The 26,874-nt window shown below is 50.5% G+C and overlaps 1 protein-coding gene across 1 annotated transcript; it reads left to right on the top strand.

The window, feature by feature from the left end:
* Positions 1-1,589: 1,589 nt before the first annotated feature.
* Positions 1,590-26,180, top strand: SDHB (succinate dehydrogenase complex iron sulfur subunit B). The gene is made up of 8 exons (XM_004741363.3): positions 1,590-1,759; positions 12,379-12,506; positions 15,842-15,927; positions 18,370-18,506; positions 19,122-19,238; positions 21,761-21,862; positions 23,239-23,361; positions 25,950-26,180. The coding sequence occupies exons 1-8, from the start codon at positions 1,688-1,690 to the stop codon at positions 26,025-26,027; spliced, it is 843 nt and encodes a 280-aa protein (XP_004741420.1). The 5' UTR covers positions 1,590-1,687; the 3' UTR covers positions 26,028-26,180.
* The last annotated feature ends 694 nt before the right edge of the window (positions 26,181-26,874 follow it).

Here is a 26,874-nt window from a genome sequence, read left to right as displayed (position 1 = left end):
CAGCCAGGAGGAGCTAGAGAGACAGTGACAATCTTCCCATGAATTCACCCAGGTTGGGTGGCCCAAGAGGCCTTGAGGCAGACACAGAGGAGCCCTGTTCCTGTGCCAGGTCAGCCCCTGAAAAGTTAAGGTGACCTCAGCCCTGTCAACAGTTACGCTCCAGATGGCCCCCACCCCACAGCACCCCCAGAATCACAGAACCCTACATCAGCTGGCCCAACACCCTGGTGATATGGGCAAGGGAACTATAGGCCAGAGATGAGAAGGGACTTGTTCAAGGTCACACAGGCTTGAGAAGTTTGGAGGTTAGACCCAGGGGTCCAGGCTATTTCATGTGGCCTCACTACATCCCTCCTTTTAATGAGGCCACAGACCAATGTAGCCAGGTTCTAGCTCAGGGCTCCAGAAACTTAGCCCCAACAAACCAATTTGTCTGGCCTTCTTAATTTCCCCAGTCACATCTCAATGATCTGTGAGAAAACCAAAGACTGTCAAAAGATGCCCTTCATATGTTAGAAATAAGCAGGCAGAGAAGGGAAAACTGACAAACACTGATACCTGCAAAGCCAACTGCCTACCTAAAGTTTGCCAGAGGTGGCTCAAGAGACCAAGCCACTTGGAGGACTGAGGTACTCAAGCCTCCAGAGGGAGGCAGGCTGTGAGATGAACCTCGGAGAGGTCAGGGAAAGCAGCTGAGAGGACTGAACTGAAGACGGACACACACGGACTTCTCCCATAAGACTACTGGCAGACTTAAGTGAGATGATGGAGCCCAGCGCTAAACATATCGCGGGTGCTCAGTCAATGGTTTCTGGTGCTATATGGCTAAGTAAGCCACCAACGGCTGGCTCCCCTCTCCCCACTATTTTACAGAGAGCAAAGCTCGCTGAGGCGTGAATGCCTGGTTGCGTCCCTATCCCACAGTAAACCTGGTGAGGGCAGGAGCTGTGCCTGACTTGCTCACTCACAACAGCGACCCAGCGCCCAACACAGAGCAGTGCTGCTGGTGTATCTTCAGATGGGCGGCTGGATGCGTGGGCGGATGGACGGACGGGAGGGTGGATGGATCGGTGGGTGGGTGGGTGTGCGGGTGGATGGATCGGTGGGTGGGTGGGTGGATGGATGGATGTCATCTTTGACATCCCCTCGTTTCTTTCATCAACCCTCCCAGTTTGCCTGGGACTGAGGAGTTTCTTGGGATGCAGGACTCTCGGGATGCAGAAATCAGGACAGTCTCGGGCAAACACACTGTGTCTGACAACTGTCTGACTAAAGCCAATAAGCTCATCACTAAGAGATGAGTGGTACCACTGACAATTCTTCAGGAAGGAAGGAGGCTAACACGGAGACGGGACTCAGATCGGAGGGCTCCTCCCCACCCGACGGTCTTAGCCCGGGTTCTTACAACACCCTCCCTTCCAGACTCCGCCCCCTTCTGGGAAGGTCACCTTTGAAAGGCGGGAGGCCAAGTGGGCATGCGCCGCGTACGCACAACTGCGCATGCTCGCGTTTTCTTTCTCCGCCTTCCCTCCGCCCATTCGGGAAACAGGAACCGCCTCCCACTCGACGGCTCCAGCGCGGCTAGCGGGTCCTGGGTGGACGCTGGCTGGGCGCCGCGGTGCTCGGTGGGACGACGGCGGAGAGCGACCTCGGGGTTAAGGGGTGGGGCGCGACGTCAGAAGCCAAGATGGCGGCGGTGGTCGGAGTCTCCTTGAAACGCCGGTTCCCGGCTGCAGCCCTTGGCGGAGCCTGCCTGCAGGTGAGGTGCGGGACGGGAGGGAGAGGGCAGGCAGGAGAGGGATGAGGGCGGCTTGTTGCTCAAGGGGCCGTGAAGGTTGCCGAGCGAGCACAGCGCAAGGCCTCGGGGAAGGGGAGGACCCGCTCCCGCTGCGTAGTGCTCGGGTCTGGGCCTAGAGCATCCCTGTCCGTTATCCTTCTGCGCCTAGCCGCAGCCTGGGAGGTTGTCAAGGCGGAGACGGTTTTTTTTAAAGATACGGGGAAAAAGTTCGGAGAGGTGTCTCAAGTTGCCCAAGGTCACATAGCAAGCGAGTAACACTGTTGGAGGCAGAATTATAATCCAGACCTTTGGGCTCTAAGCTCTTTCTGTGTCTTCAAACTAGCCGCTGTGGGAGAGACAGACCTGCGGGAGTGGGAGGGGTGGGAACTGGGAACGGAGGTCTCTCCTCCAGCGTGCAAGACCGAGGGCTCAGTAAATACGGACTGGGCCCTTCCTCTGGCGGGGGGCTGCGGGAAAGACTGGGTGTCCTCCTCTCAGTGTCTCTTCAATGTCTCTGTCTCTAAAGGGCATACAACAATACCGAGCGCGAGTTTTGGCATGGATCTCCTAGGTACAGAGCTTGGCGCTGCCTTCCTGTATTTGTTTATATTACTGGGTGTGCAGTGGTACGTCTCCCCACACCCCCCTTGTATGGTCAGGAAACCACACGCTTCTGATCTGCGTTCTAAATGGGGCTGTTTGTAAGGGGGAGGGAAATTGCCATTGCACCCATAAGGGACTAAAAATTTACAAATTCTTTTCAAGTCTGTTTCCTCCTCTGGGCTCCTCAACAACCTCTGCAGGTGGGTAATTAACAGTTCTTACCTCCTCAGTTTGAAAACTGAGGCCCCAGAAAGAAAATTGTACTTGTTCAGAATATCATGGCCAAGAACTGATAGACCTAAATCCAGGTTTTTTTTAACATGATATGAGAAAAACTCCTAGCACAGATCTGGACACAGGTGAACCATGAATTACTAGTTCCTTTCCCCTTCTTGCGCTTAGGTGAGGATATCTCCCTCTAAATACTGCTCTGGCCCTATCAGACAGTATGTATGGCCTGTCTTCTGGTACTAGCTCTTTCCAGTATGCTGGCTGTGAACTCAGACAACTCATTTTATAGGCTCTCGGAAAAGGGGAGATAGGGAAGGAGGACCGCCTACCAGAGCCTCAAGTTCAAGCCCTCTGAGCGTTAAATTGATGACTAATAATGACCTTGTTTACCAGTTCCTTTTATAGTTGCTGAGCAAGCAGTGAAGTTGTGAGAGCCCCACCAATGAGAAGAGTTCTAAGGTCCCTCTTACGTGAATGAGTGAGGAGAAGGCTAATTTCATAGGTCAGTTTCGTAATTCCAGGTGAGGCCGTTGGCAGGGTTTCCTGAGGGCAGAGAAATTGAAGAGTCCCTCCTCTCCAGCTCTTAGGAATGTGCATTCGTTCCCGTAAAAACCACCTCAAAGAATCCCATAATCTGGAGCACCTGGGTGGCTCAGTCGTTAAGTGTCTGCAAGCGGAGGCGGTTTCTCCCTCTCCCGGCAACAACTCCTGCTCGTGCGCGGCGCTCTCTCTCTGTCAAATAAATCTTTTTAAAAAGCTTAAAATTCTTTTAAAAAAGAATCAAATAATGAGCTTGGTGTATTATCTAAGGTGATACTCAGGTTCCTAGAACTCTAAGATACAGGATTTCCCTTCTGAATATCTTTTATGCATTAGTCTGCTCGCGCAAATCATAGTTCTTGCCTATAAGTGTTTGGCTATAATGTATTTACTGATTGTGTTGCCTTATTTCTTCATTTAGATTGTGAACAACGTTAGGGCAAGTAGCGCCTTCTCTCATTTGTGTATATCATTGCGCTCAGCACTGGCAGGTCTTAGGATACCTATCTGCCCATCAGAATGATACAGAAACTGATGATATTGCCAGTGTTGAAAAGCAGAAATTATATTACGGTCTGTGCTAGCCACTTGACCCTCCAGTTTAATCTTACAAGGTAGATATTAATATTCCCTTCTCTTTATACAGAAGAGGAGATAGAATCAGAGAGGTTCAGTAGTTTACCAAAGAACACACAGCTACTAAGTGGTAGAGCTTGGATTTAAACCAGTGCCACTCACACATTTCGGAAACAAGCCTGCACCTTCTGTTTTACTCAGGCTTATGCAGACTTCTTTCTCTTCCTCCTCTCCCATTTCCACATCTTTCTTTTCCAAATATTTGTCTGCTCTATTGAGCTCTAAGCCTGTTCCTTAAGGAAGGTTTCCTAAAGAAATAACAAGCAGGGGCGCCTGGATGGCTCAGTTGGTTAAGCCTCTGCCTTCAGCTCAGGTCATGATCCCAGGGTCCTGGGATCAAGTCCCACATCGGGCTCCCAGCTCCACAGGGAGTCTGCTTCTCCCTCTGATCTTCTCGCTCGTGCTCTCTCTCACTGTCTCTCTCTCTCAAATAAATAAATTTTTAAAAAAAGAAAAAAATAACAAGCAGCCTTTAGCATGATCCAGAATTCACTCTGTTCATCCTCTTCAGTCTGGTTCAGTCCAGTTGTTAATTGTCTTGGCACCTTCCTTAAATCAGTTATAAACTATGGAGTTAATCTTACCTGAGATTTTCTAGAAGGCCATGCTCAGCCGTAAATACTCAGTTTTATAGATCAAGGTAGAAATGCCTTTGAAGGATCCTCTTTGAGCTTGTAGTATAAATTGCTGGAGAGACCACAAGGAAAAAAAAAAAACTTAAATTGCTCCCAGCTCCGCACTTCTGCCCATGTATTCTCCTTTTCTTCATGTTACTGTGGGAGAATGAGCAGGACTCCTATGGCTAACCCTTCATTCGCGCTCTGTATCCCATCGCTTATTCAGAGATAGTTCTCCAGGGAATCTGCCCTTCCCTCCACTGGCAGTGTTTCCCTCGCCAACAGATCAGCAGCACGCAAGCATGCTATAATCTCTCCTATTGTTTAAAAATAAATAAATAAAAATCCAGCTACCACCCCATTTCCCTATTCATCTTTATGCTGCGTGGCTTGAGCCAGAAACTGGAGTCGTCCTTGCTCTTTGCCACGCTCTCATATCCAGTCTCTGAGGAGCTCTTGTCAGTTCTTTCTTAAAACCTATTCAAGGGGCGTCTGGATGGCTCTGGGTTAAGCTGCTGCCTTCGGCTCAGGTCATGATCTCAGGGTCCTGGGATCGAGCCCCACATCGGGCTCTCTGCTCAGCAGGGAGCCTGCTTCCTCCTCTCTCTCCGCCTGCCTCTCTGCCTGCTTGTCATCTCTCTCTGTCAAATAAATAAAATCTTTAAAAAAAAAAAAAAACCCTATTCAAAACTTTACCACTTCTGCCATCCACAGCCACCAACCTAGTTCAAGCCATTGTCATCTTATAGCTGATGACTGATTACTGCAATTCTTACCTAGTTTTTTTGCTTTTGCCTTTGATTGATTTTCTTTTTTTTTTTTTTTTTTTTAATTTTATTTATTTATTTGACAGAGAGAAATCACAAGTAGATGGAGAGGCAGGCAGAGAGAGAGAGAGGGAAGCAGGCTCCCTGCTGAGCAGAGAGCCTGATGCGGGCCTCGATCCCAGGACCCTGAGATCATGACCTGAGCCGAAGGCAGCAGCTTAACCCACTGAGCCACCCAGGCGCCCGCCTTTGATTGATTTTCATAACAGAAGCCAAAATGATCCTTCCAAAGCTTAAGTCTGACTCTGTCACTCCTCTGCTCAAAATCTTCAGTAGTTCTCGTCTTACTCAGCGTAAGAGCAAAAATCTTTACAAGGCCAGGGCACCTGGCTGGCTCAGTCGGTCAAGCATGCCACTCTTGATCTCGGGGTCATTTGGACCTAGAGCTTACTTAATTAACCAAAAGTGGGGAGCACTTGGGTGGCTCAGGTTAGTTGAGCCTTGGACTCTTGGTTTCAGCTCAGGTCATGATCGCAGGGTCATGAGATGGAGCCCACATGGGGCTCTCCCCTCAGCATGGAGTCTGCTTGAGGTTTTCTCCCCTCTGCCTTTAACTGCACATTCTATCTCTTTCTCTAAAATAAATAAATAAAACCTTTAAAACTAATGTATGTACTCCAAAGTTTGAATCTCAGATATACAACCTCCACCAAGTACATTTAAAGAAATTTGCTAGGGGCACCTGGCTGGCTCAGTAGAGCGTGTGGTTCTTGATCTCAGGGTCATGAGTTCAAACCCCATTATGGGCATAGAGAAACCAAACAAAACAAACAAACAAACAAAAAAACAAGACCTTAGAAGGTCCTTTGTGATCTGGCTCTCCTGGTAACTTCCTAATTCCCTTCGCCATTCCTGCCCCTCTCCCTCACTCCGTTCCCAACTACATTGACGGCCTTGGTGCTCCTCAGACAGGTGCCCACCCCAAGAGTGTCCCCTCTGCCCAGTTTGCTCTTGCCCTAGGTATAGGCATGGCTTGCTCACCTCCTTCAGGTGTTGCTCAACTGTTACCTTTTTAATGAAGCCTTCTCTGGCCACCCCTTTTAGAACTGTAGAATTCCAGCCAGGACCCCCATTCCCTCCTTTTTATTGTCCCCTTCCACCCCCATTACACGTACCCCCAGAGCCCACATACGGTCAGTGTTATCTGTGTGCCTCCGGCCCCTGCAAGCTCCGTGTGAGGATCAGAATGTACGTGTATTTTGCCCTTGATCCCCAGGGCCTAGAACAGTCCCTGGAACACGGAAGCCACTCTGTAATTCTTTATTGAGCAAGTAAACAAATGAATAGGTCTGGGCCTAAGAACTTGCTAAGTGTATGAGTTGAGTGTTCTTAGATTTGTTTGTGAAGGTGGATTATCTTTTCGTGCTGTTCTAGTTCAGATTCGCATTTTCACCCCAGACAGAATGGGTGTAGGGTGGAACTTTGGAGTCTAAGGACCTGTGTTTGCATCCTGGTTCTTTTGTTGTATGATTTTTACTTTCATTTTTTAACTGAGAATAATAAAACTTTTTTGTTGTTGAGATGTGGTAAAGATTAGAGACAATTTAGTACATTTCACGCGGTAAGGGCTCAGGGAATCGAAGCTTCCCCACCCCCTTCTCAGGACACCCATGTAACAAATTTTAAAGATTTCTCTATTGCACGAATTTATTTGTTCTTACCGCAGCTGCCATAGTCCACCGTTCCTTCACTATAGAACTACAACCTCCTCTGGTGGTTTTGATTTCCATATCTTCTCTCCTTCCTCTTGGACTTTCCCCCCCTTATCCTACTGAGTGTTGTATAAAATATACAAAACGAGTTTAAATTAGTTGTTTAGAAAAAATCAGTAACACTTTGGGATACCCCAAAATTTATGTTGGGGCTCATTGCCTTATGGTAGTACTCTGTTTTGATGCCCCCCCACATTGTTCTTGTCTCACATCATTCGTAGGATAAGAATTTAAATGATTGGGGGGGGGGAGAAAACCCTAATCACATTGGGGAAGATCTGCATGAGCAAGTCTAGACCTTTGTATTTTGCAGAGCGGATATGAAGCTGACTTAAGTATCAGAAGTGTCAAGGTGAGGACCTGTGGCCGGTGATGGCCGTCACCTTTGATAAGCCTTTGTGGGAGTGAGACTGAGTTTCCTGGGACTGGGTGACTTTGCCCCCTGACAGAACTACTAAAGCAGCCTTCACAGCCATGGAGCTGGAGTTGGCAACTCCAAAGTCCCAGCTTCTTTTGAAAGTTCAAGCTTTACTAATGTTCTGGCCCAAAAAAAAAATAAAAGAGTTCTGTGTTTCAAAGGCATTTTGTCCCTCTTTCTCCCACCACCTACCACAGGGAGGGCAGCCACCCACGTCACTGTCACACAGCCCAAGTTACCTTCCTGGGCATTTGTCCCAGAGAAATGGAAACATTTTCACAAATATTCATTGTAACTTCATTCATGTACCCAAAAACCGGAAACAACCCAAATGTCCTTCAGTGGGAGAATGGCTAAACCAGTGGGAGTCCATCATACCATGAAACGCTACTCAGTAGTAAAAAAGAAACACTGCTTGGATGAATCTCCAGAGAATTATGTTGAATAAAGAAAAGCCAAAGCCATCCCAAAAGTTTACATACTAGATGATCGCATTTATATATAACATTCTTGCAATGACAAAATTAACAGGAATGGAGACAGATTAGTGATGGCTAGGGGTTTAAGGAGTAAGGGAAGGAGGCCTGAGGGCTGTGGGTGTGGCTTTGAGAGAGCAGTCCTGGGGCTCTTTGTGGGGATGGGAATGCTCGGTGTCTATCAGTGTCGATGTTCTGGTCGTGGGTTGTGCTGTAGTTTGGGGCAGTGTCTTCATGAGGGAAATTGAGTAAAGGATTTGAGAGATCTCATTATTTCTTGGAAACGCATGTGATTCTGTATCTCAAAATGAAAAGTTCAATTTTTTTAAAAAAGCAACAAATCCTGGACATACACAACACTGAATTGATCCCGGAAGCATTATGTCGAGCGAAAGAAGCTAGACCCAAGATTCTCTGATTGCATGGATGTGAAATTCTGTAACAGGCAAATCTGTAGTGATAGAAAGCACATCAGTTACAAGGGATAGGGTAGGGCACTGATTTTAAAGGAAAACTAGAGAACTTTCTGGATGGATGGAAATGTTCTGTCATAATTACAGTAGGAGTTATACCACTTCATTAAAACTCATCAAACTATACACTTAAAATGGTAAAATTTATTGTAATGAGTTATACCTCATTAAATCTAACCAAAACAAGGTGGGGGCACTAAGCAAGCAGAAAGCTGCTGGAGTATCTCGAGTGATCTTTTCACTTCCTCCACTTTGTCTTACGTGCCACAGGGTGGCACTAACCACATGTTCTGCCATTTCACAAAATGGAGTGGGGCGGCGGGGAGCGGGTGCCTGGCTGGCTCATTCACCCTTGATCTCCAGGTTGTGAGTTCAAGCCCCCTGTAGAGCTTAAAAATAAATAAACTAGAATGGACTAGAAGAGAATCCTGCCTGTAATTCTGAGGGCTGTGGGTGGAGGGGGAGAGGGAGAGAAGGGGGGAGGGGGAGAAGATGGAGTCCCTAATGGGAGGCATTCAATTGTAAAAATGACTTTCCTTTTACTGCTGATCAGTCAGGTTGGTGATAAAGGAAAATACTACTTTATCTTCACTTTCATTCTCATATTTTCTCTGTGTTTCCTTTTCTCATACTGAGAGCTGATGTTCAGATTTTCAGCCTCACCTAATTCAGGACACTTTTTTGCCAGTAGGTAAGACCATCACGTTTCTAAGAATGTAGTTACACAGTTAACCTTCCCAGTTTCATCTTTTTTTTACCAGCTTATAAGAGAACTAGCTGGCCTGGGAGATAGTCTGCATGTGTCTGCATACAAACCGGGTCTCAGCTGCTGGTTGCTCTTTGGACTGACAGGATCTGACGACCGACCTCCCCCCCAACCTCGCTGCTTCGCATGTAGGGCCCAGGGGACTTGCCTGGTGTCCTCCACTTGGATGAAAGATTTTCAAGGGCTATGCGGTGGGGACAGCATGTTTGTATTAGTTTAATGCTCAAGTTTTGCTTTTTTCTTTTTTCCTTTCTTAAATTTAAGTTCCAGTATATAATTTTTTGCATTTTTCTTCAGTTATTCCTAACCATAAATTGAACAACACTTGTTTCTCACAGATCTGGAGGCTGGGAAGTCCAAGATCAAGGTGTCAGGCAGACTTGGTGTCTGGTGCGGACCCTCTTCTTGGTTTACAGATGGCTGCTTTCTTGCCTGTCCTCATGTGGCAGAGAGATCTTGTCTTTTCCTCTTTTTTAAGGGCACCAGTCCTGTCCTAAGGGCCCCATCCTCATGACCTTATCTAACCCTAATGCCCTCTCATAGGCTCCATCTTCAAGCACCATCACAGTGGGGGTTGGGTATCCAGGTATGCATTCTGGGGGAAACACAAACATTCAGGGCACAGGAAAGGAGAGAACACATTTAGGGAACTAACAAACAGCCGAGTCCTGTTCTCAAGGATGATACGCAAAGACCTGGACCAGGCATGCTGGGAGATGTAAAATATAACCTGTTCCGTGCTCTGAATGGTTAATTTTATGTGTCAGCTGGGCCACAGGGTGCCCAGGTAGTTGGTCCAACATTCTGGGTATTTCTGTGACAGTGTTTTTGGATGAGTTTAACATTTAAATTAATAGACCTGGGTGGCTCAGGTCATGGTCTCAGGGTCCTGGGATCGAGCCCCACATCAAGTTCCCTGCTCAGTGGGGAGCCTGCTTCTCCCTCTCCCTCTGCTGCTTCTTCTCCCTTTGCCCTCTAACTCTGCACTCTTTCTCTCTCAAATAACTAAAAGTCCCCCTTGGATAAGGGTGAGCCTTATCCAATCAGCTGAGGGCATAAGTAGACCAAAAGGCTCCTCTTCCTCCAAATAAGAAGGAATTTCTCCTGCCTGGCTGCTCTCCAATGGAATATCAACTCTTCTTGGGTCTTAAACATGATGTCCTTTGAGCTAGAACCGTATCATCAGCTTTCCTGGCTCAACATGGGCCTCCAGGCTCGGGCTGGATTTACATCATTGGCTCTCCTGGGTCTCCAGCTTGCCAGCTACAGCTCTTGGCACTTATCCTCCAGAATCATGAACCAATTCCTTATAGTAAAATCTCTTCTTATAAATATATGTAAGTATATATTTTTTCATACATATGTAGACATGTATATGTAAATACACATACTTCTGATTCTATTAGGAGAACTCTAGTATACATGCCCTCAAAGAATTTAAGACATAAAAAGAAGACAGAACTGAGAAGAGACCTGCAGATATTCACAGATAAGCAGGTAGGACAGTATTTAAGAACCTGGATCCTGGAGTCAGACAGGCAGACTTGGGTTCCAGTCATGGCCACTCTCATCAGCTCATCATAAATAGTGGCTTTAAAAATGAGTATGAATTTAAATACAAAATTCTTAAGCAATAGCACCCTTGTGGCAAATACGTTCATAGGAGGAAGCTGTCCCGGTGTAGGAAGGAAGGAGTCAGACCAGGCCTCTTCACCCAACCCTCTCGTAGCAGTCCCTGCAGTGGCACTCCAGGGTTCTGGGCGGCTCTTGGTGCGAGAGCCGCTGGCAGAGACGGAATGTCCAGGAGATGGAATAGAATCATCCTTGAGAACAGGACTCGGCTGTTTGTTAGTTCCCTAAATGTGTTCTCTCCTTTCCTGTGCCCTGAATGTTTGTGTTTCCCCCAGAATGCATACCTGGATACCCAACCCCCACTGTGATGGTGCTTGAAGATGGAGCCTATGAGAGGGCATTAGGGTTAGATAAGGTCATGAGGATGGGGCCCTTAGGACAGGACTGGTGCCCTTAAAAAAGAGGAAAAGACAAGATCTCTCTGCCACATGAGGACAGGCAAGAAAGCAGCCATCTGTAAACCAAGAAGAGGGTCCGCACCAGACACCAAGTCTGCCTGACACCTTGATCTTGGACTTCCCAGCCTCCAGATCTGTGAGAAACAAGTGTTGTTTAAGCCACCCAGGCTTCGGCATCTTGTCACGGCAGCCCAGACTGACGAGGACACCTAATCCAAAAGCACCAGCATCTCATTTTGACAACTCCAGTAGCTTTCTGCTGGTTTCTCTACGTGTTGTCTGACAGTTCTTCCTTCAAGCCAGGGATAGTCTTCTCCGAAATAAACATGATTATGTCTCCCACCTGATTGTTTGTGCTGCCCTCTCGCTCTTAGCATAAAATCAAAATCTTGACCTCACATCTGCCACCACCATCCTTACTCAAGCTTCCCTTGCTCGGACTTCTCTAGGGTCTCCCAGATGTGCTGTGCTCTCCCCCATCCGGGCCTCCACACGTGTTCCCTCCGTTTATACACCCCACTCCTTCCCCTGATCGCTACGCGTCGGGCCACGGCTTGAATATCCCTTATGGGGACTAACCCAGTCTCGTCCTAGCACAAGTCTACTGTGTTCTTCCCTCTTTATACTGTATAAAGAATATTTCATTTCTCTCATGCTGGGGCTTCTGGGTGGCTCAGTCAGTTGAGCATCTGTCTTCGCTCAGGTCATGATTCCAGGGTCCTGGGCTCGAGCCCTGCATCAGGCTCCTTGCTCAGTAGGGATTCTGCTTCTCCCTCTCCTCAATGCTGCTCCCCTGTCTGTGCAGTCGCTAGTGTGTGCACACACGTGCTCACTCTGTGTCAAATAAATAAATTAATTAAATTTCTTTCTTGCTCATACAGAGTAGATTCTGTGAGGGCAAAGACCGTTTCATTATGTGCTGCTTCACCCGCCCCCGGCACCTTGTCTGGTATGTGCTAGATGCTTATTAGTATTTGTTGGATTATCAAATGACTCACTGCCTTTCTCAGGAAGACTCTTACCAGGAGGTACCTTGGTGGCTCAGCTTGTGGTCTCCGGGTTACGGATCAGAGCTCCGCGTTGGGCTCTGTGCTCGTCGGGGAGTTTGCTTTAGACTCTCCCTCTGCCCTTCCCCCTCTGTGCATACAGACACTGTGTGTCAGTCATGCGTGGGCTTGTATCCAGTGTTGAAGTTCATAGTGCCAGCAACGCACAGGATTTATCTTGCAATTTTAATATTTTTTTTACTCTTGCTGAATTTTTCAATTGCAGGCCTGCCGGGGGGCCCAGACAGCTGCCGCTGCAGCTCCCCGAATCAAGAAATTTGCCATCTACCGATGGGACCCAGACAAGACTGGAGATAAACCCCATATGCAAACTTACGAAATTGATTTGAATAAGTGAGTATCTGTGTGAGAGCTAGGTATTTGATAAATGGAAGTGAACTCTTGATCTGATTGAGGGACATGCTTTTTGCATCCTTGGAAGGTTTAAAAACAGACCATTCGGTGGTCTGGAATTTATCCTCTCTTTTTCAAATAAGAATGAGGTGCGTGTCTGATTCAGAAAGATAACCAGGGACTCCTGGAAGGTTCAGTCAATTAGACATTTGACTCTTGGTTTCAGCTTAGGTCTTGATCTAAGGGTTTGGAGTTCAACCCCCCATGTTGGGCTCTACTCTGGGCTTGGAGCCTACTTAAAAAGAAAAAAGAAAAAATTAATACCAAGAACAACAACTTTTTGAAAAATGTCTTTCCTTTCCCCAAATCGGAAGACCACAAACGCCTAGGAGTATGGGTAGAGCGGGTAGACACCACAGATTTGGCTGGAATGGTGATAGGACGAGAGGGATGTAGCGAAAATATTAACAGTTTGTACCTCTATTATTTTTTCCATTTCTGTCCCATCAAAGTGCCACAAACGGGGGCCTGGGTGGCTCAGTTGGTTAAGCAACTGCCTTCCGCAGTTTTGGGAGCCAGAAAGCCTGGACAAGACCTAAATATATACCACAAATCTGTTATCTGATGCTAACCCTCCCCCTCCCTCACACAGCCCTCAACCAGCAACTGGCTATTTGAGTTCTAATTTGGATAGTGGAATTACCCAATTTTCAAATTACCCAATTTGAAAAAGGCAATTTTTCGAAACACAGATTTAAATGCTTACATCGTTAAACTGACCTCTTCCTCTTAGGATATTACTATCCTGCACAACTGGGAGATAATAAACCCATGCTGTTTTAAGCCACTAAGTTTGTGGCACTTTGAAAATTTTATTTATTTATTTGATAGAGAGTGAGAGAGAGAATGACAGGGGAGAAGGTCAGAGGGAGAAGCAGACTCCTCATGGAGCTGGGGTCCCAGGATTCTGGGATCATGACCCGAGCGGAAGGCTCTCTGCTCAACAGGGAGCCTGCTCCCAACCCGCTCCCCCGCGTACTTGTGATCTTTAAAATCTTTAAAAAAAATTTTATCATTGAAAATTACTAATGAATTTAACTCATCCAGTTTTAGCCTCATTCTGTAAGTTTTGATTTGCAATGCTTTTATTTTCCAAGCAGCTAACAATATTTTACATTATTCCTTAATAAAGCAGTTATTTAAAAGAGTGCTTTCTAATTTTCAAGTAGTTCAGAGTCTTTTGCTTCTGATGTGAATTTTTAGTTTTATTGTATCAGGGACAGAAAATTGGCCTGGGGGGCACCTGTGTGTCTCAGTCAGTTAAGCGTCTGCCTTTGGCTCAGGTAATCATCTCAGGGGCCTGGGACTGAGCCCCATGTTGGGCTCCCTGCCCAGTGGGGAGGCTGCTTCTCCCTCTCTGCCCCTCCCCCTGATGTGCTCGCTCTGTCACTGAAACATTGCTAAAATTCATGAAGTGTGGGGTTCAGAGAACTTGGGTGGGTGAACTCGTGGAGTTGTAGGGAGAGGGCATGGCTCTATGCATCTCTTCCATTTGGCTGTTCTACTAAATCATGGTCTAGTAAGTTAACTGTGCTCTAAGTTGTGTGAGCCTCTGTAGCAATTACCAAATGCAAGGAAGGGATCGTGAGAATCTCTGATTTGTAGCCAGCCATTCGGAGCACAGGGGACACCCTGGACTTGGGAGAGTCTGAGGAGGGATCTGACACTGTCTCCATGGAGGTACACTGAGTTCCAATGTGGGACACCCAGCTCATGTTGCAAGGTTGCTCGGTTCCAGAAGCTACATATTTGGTGAGCAGGTGAAAGGTTCACAGCTTTGAAAAAACTGCCTTTAAAAAAACATTCCCAGATCCTGTAAGTAGAGGGGCAGAGAACACAGTGGACAGTTTCCGGCATTGGTTGACCAGAAGGAATGTGCCACGCGGGCGTGGATTTTCATGTGTTCTGTTCTCTGGTGCACCTCCAGCATCCCGACCAGAACCTGGCACAGAGCAGACTTTCAGTTAACAGTGAGTGCAGAAAAATCTCTGATTTTATGACATAATTCAGCCACTATGATTTTCAGAGATCTCCCATTAAAAACACTGACAACACTTCTCCCTCCTCAAATATCAGAGGTTGTTAAGGTCACAGTTCCTGATCTTAGCAAAGATAGGGCCGTGGGGTATTTACACGTTGCAAGATAGACTGGCAAGATAGACTGCCTGACAGCAAGGTAGCTAATCTCATCCTGGTGATCATTTCACAACAGACACGCCCAGTTCTGTGCCACACTCTCCTGGTAAACACCTTAAATCCACACCTTGGCCATGAGATCAGTAAAGCTAGGGAAAAAAAAGTCCGGGTCATGCTAAAGGCTGTTTGGGGAAGGGGGCGTGTGTTTTTAAATGCCATGCCTGGGAAGTACACAGGGCAGCGGCCAGAAACAGGTTTGTTGAGCACTGGTCTGTGTGCCAGCTACCATGAAAAGTGCGGCTTTTTAGGTATTTTTCTAACAAGCCTGTGACGTAAAGATCAGTTCTATTTTACGGATAAGAAAGAAGCAGGCTCGGGCGCCTGGGTGGCTCAGTGGGTTAAGCCGCTGCCTTCGGCTCAGGTCCTGGGATCGAGTCCCGCATCGGGCTCTCTGCTCAGCGGAGAGCCTGCTTCCCTCTCTCTCTGCCTGCCGCTCTGTCTACTTGTAATCTCTGTCTGTCAAATAAACAAATAAAAATCTTTAAAAAGAAAGAAAGAAAGAAAGAAGCAGGCTCAGAGAGCTTGAGCCGTTCCACAGAACTGCACCCTCAAGGATAATAGTCGCGTTAAACTAAGCAAATGGAGCAGGCGCTCCCCGCCTCATCTTCTCCCAGGTCCGTTCACCCAGCGTAGTCCTGTGAGATGCAGCTGCTGCTCTCTGCCTTGCAGGTGGGGAGCTGAGGAAGGGGTTTGCTGAGAACCTGGTCAGTGTCCAAGCCTGGACACTGCCCGGGCTCCCAGACGCCAGGCCTGCTCTGCAGCGTCCAGGCACAGTGCTGCGGCCCTTCCCACCCCCCGCTCACTGCCCCCACGCCGGTGGACACTCGCAGCGCTGTCGAGTTGGGAGACTGTCTCCTGTAGCTTTTCTTTTCCTAGAAATGCATACGCGGTGTGACTCCGCCATGCTGAAAATGCAAAGGAATACACACAAAAGCGTGGAAAAAATTGAGTGTGCCCTGAGAAAACCAAGTGGATGAGAAGAGCAGCTACTGTGTGCAGCATCTCGGATCATACTGGACTGCAGCAGGGACCCTGAACTTCCGTCAGTACAACTGGGGTGTTCTCTTGTTTCCGGGCAGATGTGGTCCTATGGTGTTGGATGCTTTAATCAAGATTAAGAATGAAATTGATTCTACCTTGACCTTCCGAAGATCATGTAGAGAAGGTAAGCATTTCCTTCCTTGTTAGGCTTCAAATGCTTGGGCTCTGGTCCGGGGCCTGCCACGACCGGCTGGCCTTCTGCCAGGGGACCTTGCTGGGCATTACGCTTCCCTTTCCTTGGGTAAATGCGCCAGATATTCCACGTGTAGTACGGGTTCCGGTTTCTGTGTTTCCTTCCCATCCGGAGCTTCTCCCGCCTGCTGGCAGCCACCAGGGCACCCCTGCGGAGTTCATTCACAGGAGGGGGGTGGGGGGAGACAGTGGAGAGTTTCTAGTTGGGGTACAGTGCACCCCCCCAGGCTCCCAGCATTATGTGTGTCCATGTGTATAGAGCAGCTGCTCAGGAGGACCCTTCTGGGTGGGAACAGTGTTTCCCGCGGTGTGCTGCTGGCGCCACAGGAGCTGAGTTCAGACAGTGTTCACAGGCAGGCAGTGTTTTTCATGGCAATAGCTGTGTATTTAGGTGACATGTTAGAAAAATATAATTACTAATGACCTTGGAACAGTGATCTAGTTTTTTAATATAAGTTTAAGTAAAAATGAGTTGATTCTAAGAAAACTCGTAAATAATCCTTCAGCTGTGCTCGGACGGAGCAAAAATCACAGAGGGATGGCACCAGGGCTGAGGGGTCCTGACGGCCATAGAGCCCCGTCAGTGTAGCAGGCTCTGTTCTGTGCAGTGGACAGGGCTAGACCAGCACTATTAGCATTTAGGCCCAGGGAGGTTAAGGGACTCCAAAAAGCACGCAGATAGTGAGGAGCCAGGAGTCAGCCAGAGTTGTCAGATTCCGGAATTGCGCTTAGGCGGTACACTCTGCTGGCTCTCCAGGCTTGCAAAACCTGGGATCAAACCAAACAGGGTCGCTTGAGCCACAACCAGTAGGAAGCTTCTTCCAGAAAGGGAAAAATCACTATAGGTCTTGGCCTGTCACTTTTTGCCTGTGTTCTGCTGTATACATTTCAAGTATCTCAGTCCTGCTAAGATATCTGCTTTGATTCAGCTAATTGTAGAGGATGAGAGTTAGTGTACCAAACGCTGACAGATAGTATGATAGTCGTGCTGAGTCCTGCTGTTAGGGAACCCTCAGCTGTAATTAAATACCAGCCTTCCCATGTATGTCCTGGCAACGTAGGAAATAGAGATGCTTTTCAGTAACCTTTCCCATAAGACTTTTTCAGAGCCAAGAACATAGGATGTGACCCATCTGGACTAAAAAGTATGAGGCAGGATTACTGATTGCCACTCCTTTTGATTCCCTCATTGACTGTTACGAGAATTTCCATGGGAGCCTTTTTCAGAGAAGACTCACTGGATTTTTTTTTTTTTTAATTGTATTTGATTTCTTACAAGAGCATACTTCTCTGGTTGGATGCTGGGCACACGTAAATATTTTGATAGCATTCAGTCTCCTGGGAAACTTTAGGAGTATTTGCTTATGATGGGTCTTTGTTGTCTCTTATACACTTACACTAAGATTTACAGGAGGGTGCCTGGATGGCTCAGTCGGTTAAGCATCTGCCAGCTCAGGTCACAATCTTAGGGACCTGGGATCGAACCCCACATCGGGCTCCCTGCTCAGCGGGGCATCTGCTTCTCACTCTCCCTCTGTGCTCTCCCTCTGTCTCTCTCTCAAGTAAAATCTTTAAAAGAAAGAAAAAAAAAAGATTTACAGAAGAAGAGGGGGTGGTCTTCCTAAAATGATAGCCCAGTGCAGGTCTCATAAGTAATCACATTTCTGAAAAAAACAGCTTCAGAAAAGTGGGTTCAGATTGCTTGGTCCTCTTTAAACTCTGAAATACCGAGGAACTTCCCATACACGGCAAGGAAAGTGTCATTTTCAGGGTCCTTGGTCAACACCTTATTTTTGCTTGGTTTATTTTGCTTACACGTAAGTGAGTTCATTCTTCTCCCTGGCAAGGCAGTGTTCAGGTGGTCTGTGGGTGTCGTGTCCCCAAGGCAGCTGCTGTGCTGCTAGTTCAGTGGGGACAATAGAATAAGAGTTGTGTGTGGGTTATCTGTGTCCAGGCCTCAGCTGGAAGATGACCAGCACAGAGTCAATTTCCTTGTGGGTCCATTCTGTCACAGTTTGAGGACCAATAACAGGGTCCCTTTTAAAAAGGGGTTGGGGTGCTGATTTATTTCCTAAAATGCATGAGGACTGGTGTGGGGAGTCCGTGATGCCCACAGTGCCCCAATCCCCTTCTGTCTCCAGTACCGCCTGTAGCGCGTAGGTTCCACAAACGGGTTGCCTCATGGTCACAAAACGGCATTTGGAGCTACTGTCATTAGATCTGTATTCCAGGCAGTAAGATGGAGAAGGAAGACGCCACGGGGCACCTCGGCCACTGCTCCTGCTGGTGGGGGAACGACATTGCAGAAAAAAGAGTTTGAAGCTGGACTGACGGGCCCTGGGTGAGGAAGTGCTAAATGCGTTCTCTCTCTCAGGCATCTGTGGCTCTTGTGCCATGAACATCAACGGAGGCAACACTCTGGCTTGCACCCGAAGGATCGACACCAACCTCAGCAAAGTCTCAAAAATCTACCCTCTTCCGCATATGTATGTGATAAAGGACCTTGTTCCCGTGAGTTTCTGCCTCCCCCGTCCCACTCTCTCCCCCACTCGCCCCAACCCATTTTTTATTTGGGGGGAGAAGGGAAGAGGTGTGCGTGAGTGAGAGATGTGTTGCCCTTCGCTGGGGCAGGCTTTCCTCCCGAGTTTAACGAAGGAATTTGAACGGTAGAAGATAAACAGGCCTAGAAGATTCTCCAGCCTCTCGTTGGAGAGGATTGTTGGGGAATAACAGGGCATAGGATTTTAGAGCTGGAACAGTCCTGGAATGAAGAATTTGGCCGTTAACTACAAAGAATTCATGTGGAAAATACCAGCGGGGAAGGCACCGGTTGTTGCACGTACTTCAGTCTCTGCCTCCCCGTGTGTGAGCGCCTTCCCCGACAGGGCTGCGGGATTGCACGGTTTCCCGAGTGGGTGGAGGAGAGATTGCCCAGAAGCAAATAACGCCTGTGACTGTTTCTCCTCCTGTCATCTTTGTGTGGGTCCACGCCAGGGGCAGAGAGTCAGACCTCTGCTGGTGTGGGATGGGGAAGTGGGCCGCGTCCCAGAAACAGGGTGCAGACGAAAGCTGGGGAGTGATAGTAGACTCTGACCCTTCTTTTCGATGTCTTCCTCTTAACCTCAGGACCTGAGCAACTTCTACGCTCAGTACAAATCCATCGAGCCTTACTTGAAGAAGAAGGACGAGTCGCAGGAGGGCAAGCAGCAGTATCTACAGTCCATAGAAGATCGTGAGAAACTGGTCATTAGTCCCCATTTATTGTCTTGCCTTGCAAGGAAGCGTGGCTTGGGGGGATGGGGTGGGAGTAGCAGCACGGGACGCTGCAGACCGTTTATGGAGTGTGTTCTGGAAAGGAACTGCAAGAGCATCTGTCCGAGGAGACCCCGTCCTCTCAGGGCCAGGGGGTCATGTGATCCCACAAGGGCCCCCCCCCGTGGACCAGGGATCCGGAGCACGGCTGCCCTGCCTGGAAGGGCAGATGATTACCATGTTGCAAGATGGTTGTTTCAGGGGAAACCTGTATGCAAATGATTAGGTCTTGCCGAGGCGACAGCTCTGTCAGAGCTGCTCTTGAACAGAGTGGCCGCGTCAGACACGTGCCAGCCCCTGGCAGTCGTGCTCCAACCTGTGTCAGGTGGCCGCCCGTCGGGCGCTGGAACCGTGCCGTGCTTCCCTAATGCCAAGTGTCCGGGGGATTGCCGGGTGGGGCGGTGACAGCCTGTCACTCTCTTGGCGCTCGGGTGTCCAGGCTGGGACATCTTAGAGTGAACATTCTCAGGTTTTTGGTCCCGTTCTCTGGCCCTCCTCTGGAGAAGCCTCTGGTTTGTACCTGCAGTCCTGGCACTTCCAGTGTCCTTGTGGGGAGGGAGCAGTGGGAGGAACACCCAACAGCATGGACAGTGTGACTGCACAGAGCCAAGGGGACCGCGTGTCTGCGTGTCCTACGTTCCTCCGGGGCGGCAGTGGGGTCTTACTCCTTCCTGAGTCCCGAGGCCCTGGCGCGGGTTACTTATGGGTATGTGTTAGGCACGTGGATGAGTAAACGCCCGGTACCTTCTAGACGTCAGATGGTTGAGGCCCTCTCCTCTTCCCTATGGAATTAAGACAGGACAGTCCTTGTGGGAGTGCCGGCGCTCTGGGTAGAGCGGTACGGCGCAGGCAGCTTTCTCCTGTGTCGGGAGTCCCTTGTCCTTGGGACAGCACTCTACCTGGCAGTCCTGACTCGCACAGAGGGTGTGACTGCGCAGGGTTGGCTTGGAACTGGTCTCTGGGCCACCTCACCCTCCTGCATTCCTCCGGTAGGCAACCCCAGCTAGGATCCGCCTGCTGGGTGCGCGGTACTAAGGCACAAAGAGTCTCCCTGAGCACGTTTTCTACATGATCCAAGTTTACACCTTGAAATACCAAAAATTTGTTAAGCGTTTTTCACTTCCTTAAATGAGTATGCTGAGCATAGCTTTTTCTCACAGTTTTAAAAGCCATAATGGTCACTGTGGGTGATTGGAAAATACAAGTAACTATTTTTAAATATAAATAATCTGTAATATTCCAGCACCCAAGGATAATGTCCATGGACAGATACTTTTGTTTTTTTCTTTCATATGCTACATTACATTTTCCTGTAGCTGGGATCAAATGTAAATATGCCTTTGTGTCCTGCCTTTACTTTCGTCACTGTGAGCATTTTCCCGTGTTCTTACGAATTCTTCATGAGCATTTGCCCAGACGTTGCTTTCTGCTACTTCAGTTGGATGCACTGTGCATTACGTAACGTCCACCTACTATTGCACAATGAAATTCTCTCCAGTTGTTCACTGTTACGAATAAGGCTGGATAAACATCTTGATCTTTCAAGTTCTGGCCAAAAATGTGAGTTCCTTTTCTTGTTAATAGGTTTTTCTGTAAGTGGACCAAAGAATATGACCATCTTGAAAGATCTTGAGCCTGGCGCCCTGTGCGTTCTAGACCAGTGGGGAAGTGTACGCTCCCACGTACTCTCTGAACAGAGCAGAGGTTTTGACTCGTGGTTACAGTCATGACTGTCAACTCTGTGTCATCTGTTACAGTCAGAGGTCACTGTGCTCCTCTGTCTTGCTGCTTTTAATCAGTTTCTGGTTTTCACAAAATTAGAATGTCTGGTTTTTTAGAACTGGCTGGACAGATTCAGTCAGCATGGCAGGGTTCTAGTGCAGAGAGGTATTCCAGAGTTGGACCACTTGGGTCGCATCCTGCAAGCCTGGCTGCTTGCAGCTGTGTGACTCTGGACCGATAACCTAACCTGTCTGCAACTCCAGTAGTCCTCACGCCGTAGCATAGGGTTGTTGGGATGATCAGATGAGGGAAAGTGACAGGGGGCTTATTTAAGATATCGTCCCCTTGCCAGCGCAGGCAGAGACCAGGGTAGACTCCTCAATGGCCCAGTTAGCAGGTCCTTCCTCATTGCTCCCAGTGAGCATTCTCGGTGGTAGGGTATTTGGGGTGGGTTGGTTGGTTTTTTCATGGTTTTTTTAGACAGTTGAGAGGTTAGTGTTTATTAGAGAGCAAGTGCCAGCTCTGGGTTCTAACCCAGCAGACACGTACATTCAATTCCAAGACATTTTCCATGAACCTGATAATCTCTGCGAGCCACCCCTAAGACTTTGCCAGGGAAACTCACTCGCAGGCGGGGGCTTTGTTCTCACCTCGACCCCAGCATCATGATCTGTCACCTGGAGACGTGGCCGTCTCGTGCGCATCCTGACTGCCCTTTCCCCCGCGCGCAGGACGGGCTGTACGAGTGCATCCTCTGTGCCTGCTGCAGCACGAGCTGCCCCAGCTACTGGTGGAACGGAGACAAGTATCTGGGACCTGCGGTTCTCATGCAGGTAAGACGCTCCCTCGCTGCCCTACGGGGACTTGACGCTGAGGCGGCCTGGGCGCCTGGCTGGAGCAGTCACCGGAGCAGCTGACTCTCGGCTTCAGCTCAGGTCCTGACCTCAGGGTCCCGAGCCAGCCCTGCGTCGGGCTCCACATGGGGGGTTGAATCTGCTTCTCTCCCTCTGCCCCTCCCTCCTCACCCACCCCCCAAAAATAAATAAATCTTTAAAAAAAAAAAAAATTTGAAGTCCAAGAGGACAGTATATTGTTGGAAACCAAGCATTCCAGCGGGCATCCATTACAACCAGGACTGTCTTCACTTGGCTTTCAGTAAATCTTCGCCTGCAAAATAACTCATTCTGTGTGCTGCAGGCCACCCCAAGGGGTGCTGGCGTGCTTTTTGATAAAATAGGCCTTGCAGGTGTTTAAACGTATCCCCTATGCAGCTGGCTCTTGCCTACCCACTCGCCCACCACCCCCCGCAGACCGCATCTGTCGGGGGGCCACCCAGCACCCTCGGACAGGGGTGTCTGACATGCAAGCAGGGGAGAGAGAGGTCTTGGAGGGGCAGCTTCCCAGCTCTAAGGCTGGAACTGGTTTCCAGGCTAATGAAAGCCTGGAGTCCTGGGCTTCGGGGTTACTTGACAAGAAGGCAGCACTGCTCTTCCGTGCACGTGCGAACGTGTGTAGTTCACTGCAGAGAAACTGCCTTCGTTCCCAGAAAGCTGTGCTTTTGCAATCTGTGGTCAGTGCTTTTCACAGATTCCCAATTCGAAAAAGCAAGTTCCCATTTCTCGTCTTCCCACGAAAAGGGAAGTTTCAAGCTGTGTGACTGCTTAGCAGTATTGATCTCCGTCCACACAAAAGATCGAATAACGAGGCGCATGCACAGTGGGCCTCTGCCCCCCACGCTGTGAGTTGCTGGGGAACGGAGCGGCCCCCGCATCACTGCGCGAGCAGCCCGGCCTGCCTTCGGCCGTTGCGAGCCAGGCCCCGGGGGCAGACTGACCAAGAGACGTACGGTCTCCTGACAGATCTCCTAAGTCATGGGTCTACTAGAAGACCTGGGTTGGTGCTGTGAAGACAGTGACACCGTCCCTGCCTTCCCGCACTCAGAATCCGGGCAGGAAGCCAGTGAGCACCTTGAGATAATGAGACGATGCCTGATGACATGTGATGAAGCGCCCGGGTACCCGGGGTGCTGCGCCCCATGGTGGGGGGCACCGTCGTAGAGAGCAGTTCTCGAGGAGGGACGCTCCCTGACAGATGGCAGGAACCACAGAGCAGAGACAGGCCTCTCAGCTGAGGTTCCCTTTCTGCTGCTCCCCCGGGGCTCTGAGCGGGCCGGTTGGGATGGCAGCGTGGCTCATGGCCCCCTCCCCAGGCCTACCGCTGGATGATTGACTCGAGGGACGACTTCACCGAGGAGCGCCTGGCCAAGCTGCAGGACCCGTTCTCCCTGTACCGCTGCCACACCATCATGAACTGCACCAGGACCTGCCCCAAGGTACGCGGGCCCCAGCCCTGCCTGCGGGGCTCTGGGAGAGGGGCTGGAGAACCATGTCCCCCCAGACGAGCTGAGCTGGGAGGACCAGACTGGCTCGGGCCCTCCCCCTCCGGAGAAAGGTTTCCTTGCGGGGCACACACGGGCCCGGGGGAGTCGCCACGCCCCAGGAGTCCACAAGCAGGAACCTGTCCTCGCTCTCCCTGACTGGGTAGGAGCCTCGAGAGGTGGCAGAAGGCGGGTAGCTGTGGGGACTGGATCCCTGCTCCGTGTCGCAGGGTCTCCGCTCGCAACGCTGCTGCCAGCGTGTCATGCTCTCACAGCAGCCCCTTTGTCCCCGGTGTCCCTGAGTCAGGGCTCGCTCTCTCCACACTGTCCCCGATCCCGCTCATCTTCCCCTTCCTGCGCTCCCCTTGAACTTCGGCTCCCGCCACTGCCCATCTCTCAGCCTGCCTGTGGGGCCCTCACGCCAGCAGGATGGCCCGCTGTGGCCTGGCTGCCCCCCGCTCAGGTGCCGACCCTGGTCTGCTCAGTGGGCAGGGAGCGCCCAGGGCCACGCGGCTCCGGACACGGCTGCCCTGTGAGCAGAGACTGGGGGCAGAGCGGGGTCCCTGAGAGAGGCAGCGAGGGAACAGGCAGCAAGATGGAAAACTCTAGGGTGACCAGTTGGGAATTTTTAAAAAGGAGGTGGGGGGAGATAGCATAGCTTAAACAGGAAATGAGGCTGGGTAATTCCCTGCTTTTTTGCCTGGAGACTGTTTCCAGGGCCCCCTGTCTCACGGTGCTTCTCATGACTGGCCAGCAGTGGGGCCTGGGGGGGCCCCTGGTGAGGGAGAGCACAGGCTCCGGCCTGGCATGCGTGAGCCGTTAGTAGCTGGGCCCACACACGGGAGCCCGGTCTGGGCTCCGGAGGTGCGTTCCCGGGCAGGTGCCTTCGCAGCAGACAGGGACAGAGGCCTTCTGTGACCTGAGGGACTACACGAGGCCTGGGTTGTGTGAGCTGGAAGGGTCCCTTCCACAGATGGGGACGCTGAGCCCCGGGCACGGGGGGTGGGCTGCCAGCCACCTGCTGAGGTCACTGTTGGGGCAGGGCCAGGAAAGCAGCCCCCCAGACTCCCTGACCCGGCTCTTCTGCTGCCCCAGACGTGCTGGTGGGTACAGACCCCCGAGGTCCAGCGGTAAACAGGGGTGGGCAGGGGCGCCACGGAGGCCCTTGCGGCGTTTCCATGCTGTGCACGAACGCACGCCGCTCCTGTTCCGTCTCACACTGCCTTTTCCCCTTAATTTACTTGGGAGACCATTCTGGAGCAGTCTTTGAAGAGTGTCCTCGCTCCCTTTCTCTCTGAAGATCTCGTTTCTTTTTCTTTTTTTCCTCCTTTCCACACACTTTTTTTCCCACCACAGAAGTGCTTTTTTTGGCGGTTGAGTTGCACAGACAAAAGCTTCCCAGCTGGGTGGGATGAGGCGGGCACCGGCATGGACTATGCCGAGTGAGGGAGAGTAGACGGCGTACCGAAGCTCCCCACCGCCTGGAGCCTCCAGGTCGCGGAGTCCACGTCGGCCTGCGGGTCTCCGCGGAAGGCATCCTGGTGCGCTGGACCACACCACAGCGGGCAGAAGGGGGCGGTGGCCTTGTGCGGGGACCGCAGGGCACACAGCAGCAGCCGCATAGCCCAGGATGGGGGGCTGGGCCTCACCAGAGGGCATCAGGCCCTGGGGAGTCTGTGGGCAGGGGGTTCCCAGGGCCAGGCCTGGGGGGGGAGATCTGGGCAGGACCAGGGGGCCGAGCTGGCTTGGTCTCAGGCAGAGCTGGGCGCTTGGCACCAGGGAGAAAGCTGTTACAAATGTCCCCTCTCCCTCCCCTCCTTGCTCAGTCTTCTCTGCGTGCGTGTTGACGATGTGTGTGTACAAACTCGGCCCTGAATTTCTTGCCCCTCAGAGGGCATGGCCACGCGTCCTTGGCCAGTTCCTGGGTGTTAGAGGCGACAGACTTTGCTTCCTGCTCGGGATCTTCTGGGCCTCTTCCCACACCCTTAAGCGTCAGGGTTAGAGCTGTCCTGCTAAAACGCGGCACTCTCTTCTAACCTCCGAGGGGCCCTTGTCTGTTTTTCACATCTTCACGTGTCTGCCTACCTGTAGGCGGTCGGCAGGTCTGCGCAGGGTTTCATTGTGGTGCCTCCTGCAGAACCAGTGTGGGCCAGACGGCTGATGGCGCTTGGGAGGGGCCACCCACGAGGCTCGGGTCACCCAGGAGGGCGTGTGTATGCCCTGGGCAATGTGTAAGCATCCAAGGGCAGCTGGCTGCTTGGGACACTGGCCATGGCCGTGGAAGAGCCGCCCTCTTCTGGATGCGTGTGCACACAGGGGTGGGGGGGGCGTGTTGTCAGCCCTGGGCAAGGCTCTCACCACCAACCAGGAGGCCAGTGCAGGTGAAGGCGGGAGAGCCCTAGCCCGACCCCCTGGCTTTGGAGGGGTGAGGTTTGCATCCACCTTGCTTTGTCCCTGTCCCACTGGGGAGTTTGCCCAAGGTGCTGGGTTCTTCATTCGGCCTCACTCACCTGGTGGTATCAATTCTCTTCTCTTTTCTCAAGGGGCTGAATCCAGGCAAAGCTATTGCTGAAATCAAGAAAATGATGGCCACCTATAAGGGGAAGAAGGCGTCCGTGTAACTGGTCCCACACTCAGCATGACAGCCAGCTCGGCTAGACGTGCTGTATCTCCAGTCCGAGTCCCTTCAGAGGTCTTGGTTTTCTATGAATACAGCATGTATAATAAAGATTTTAAGAAATAAATAAATGTTATTCTACTTTATTAACAAAAAAGCAAGCCTGTTCCTTTTACTGCCTGAAGAGGAATGCACGGGCGCCAGAAGGAAGAGTCCCTGTCCTCGGAGAGGGGCCGGCTCCTGCTGAGCCCCTGGGGGGTGGGGCGGGGCCCGTCTGCACCCGGGAATGTGCAGGGGGTTCCCTGTGCCCCTTCCCGGCTCCACACCCTTGGGTGGGTTCCTCTAGTCTCGCCGTTTGTCCGTCTGTACTGGGAGGTGGGTGACTGGCCGTCTCACCCACAGCTGTGGGAACAGACTTTCCTGCCTGCTCACTGTTGGCTCTTGTCCTTATGCAGACTCCAGGATTAGAATTACCGAGGCGAGGTTGGCTGCCTCCCAACACGGAGCAGTGACCGGGTCAGCTGTGGCCTTGAGTTCCACGGCTGACCTCCAGGGGCCTCTCCATCATGACAAATGGGCACACAGAAAGCTTTCCCTTCCAAATCGGTGTGATACGGGGCAACTGGGTGGCTCAGTTGGTCATGACCGCAGAGTCGTTAGATCGAGCCCCATGTCGGGCTAAGTGTGGCATCTGCTTGGGATTCTCTCCCTCCCCCACACCCCTGACACATGCGCTCCGTCTCCCTCAATAAAATCTTAAAATCCTAGGAAAAAAGCGGTGTGTGATCTAACCTGTCCACTTCCCATATTTCCTTGTTTACTACAGTCACATCCATGTAACAAAGGTCCGT

The sequence above is a fragment of the Mustela putorius genome, unplaced genomic scaffold, assembly GCF_011764305.1.
Source record: "Mustela putorius furo isolate JIRA1106 unplaced genomic scaffold, ASM1176430v1.1 tig00003853_pilon_pilon_pilon, whole genome shotgun sequence".
Classification (NCBI taxonomy): domain Eukaryota; kingdom Metazoa; phylum Chordata; class Mammalia; order Carnivora; family Mustelidae; genus Mustela; species Mustela putorius.
This window is presented reverse-complemented; position numbering and strand designations above follow the sequence as displayed.

What these genes read in the sequence shown, in the direction of transcription:
- SDHB (XM_004741363.3), top strand. Translation starts at nt 1,688, where the DNA reads ATGGCGGCGGTGGTCGGAGTCTCCTTGAAACGCCGGTTCCCGGCTGCA. An exon ending in TAGAAGATCGTGAGAAACTG is followed by an intron (nt 19,239 to 21,760) that starts GTCATTAGTCCC and finishes CCCCGCGCGCAG; the next exon opens with GACGGGCTGTACGAGTGCAT. An exon ending in GCACCAGGACCTGCCCCAAG is followed by an intron (nt 23,362 to 25,949) that starts GTACGCGGGCCC and finishes TCTTTTCTCAAG; the next exon opens with GGGCTGAATCCAGGCAAAGC.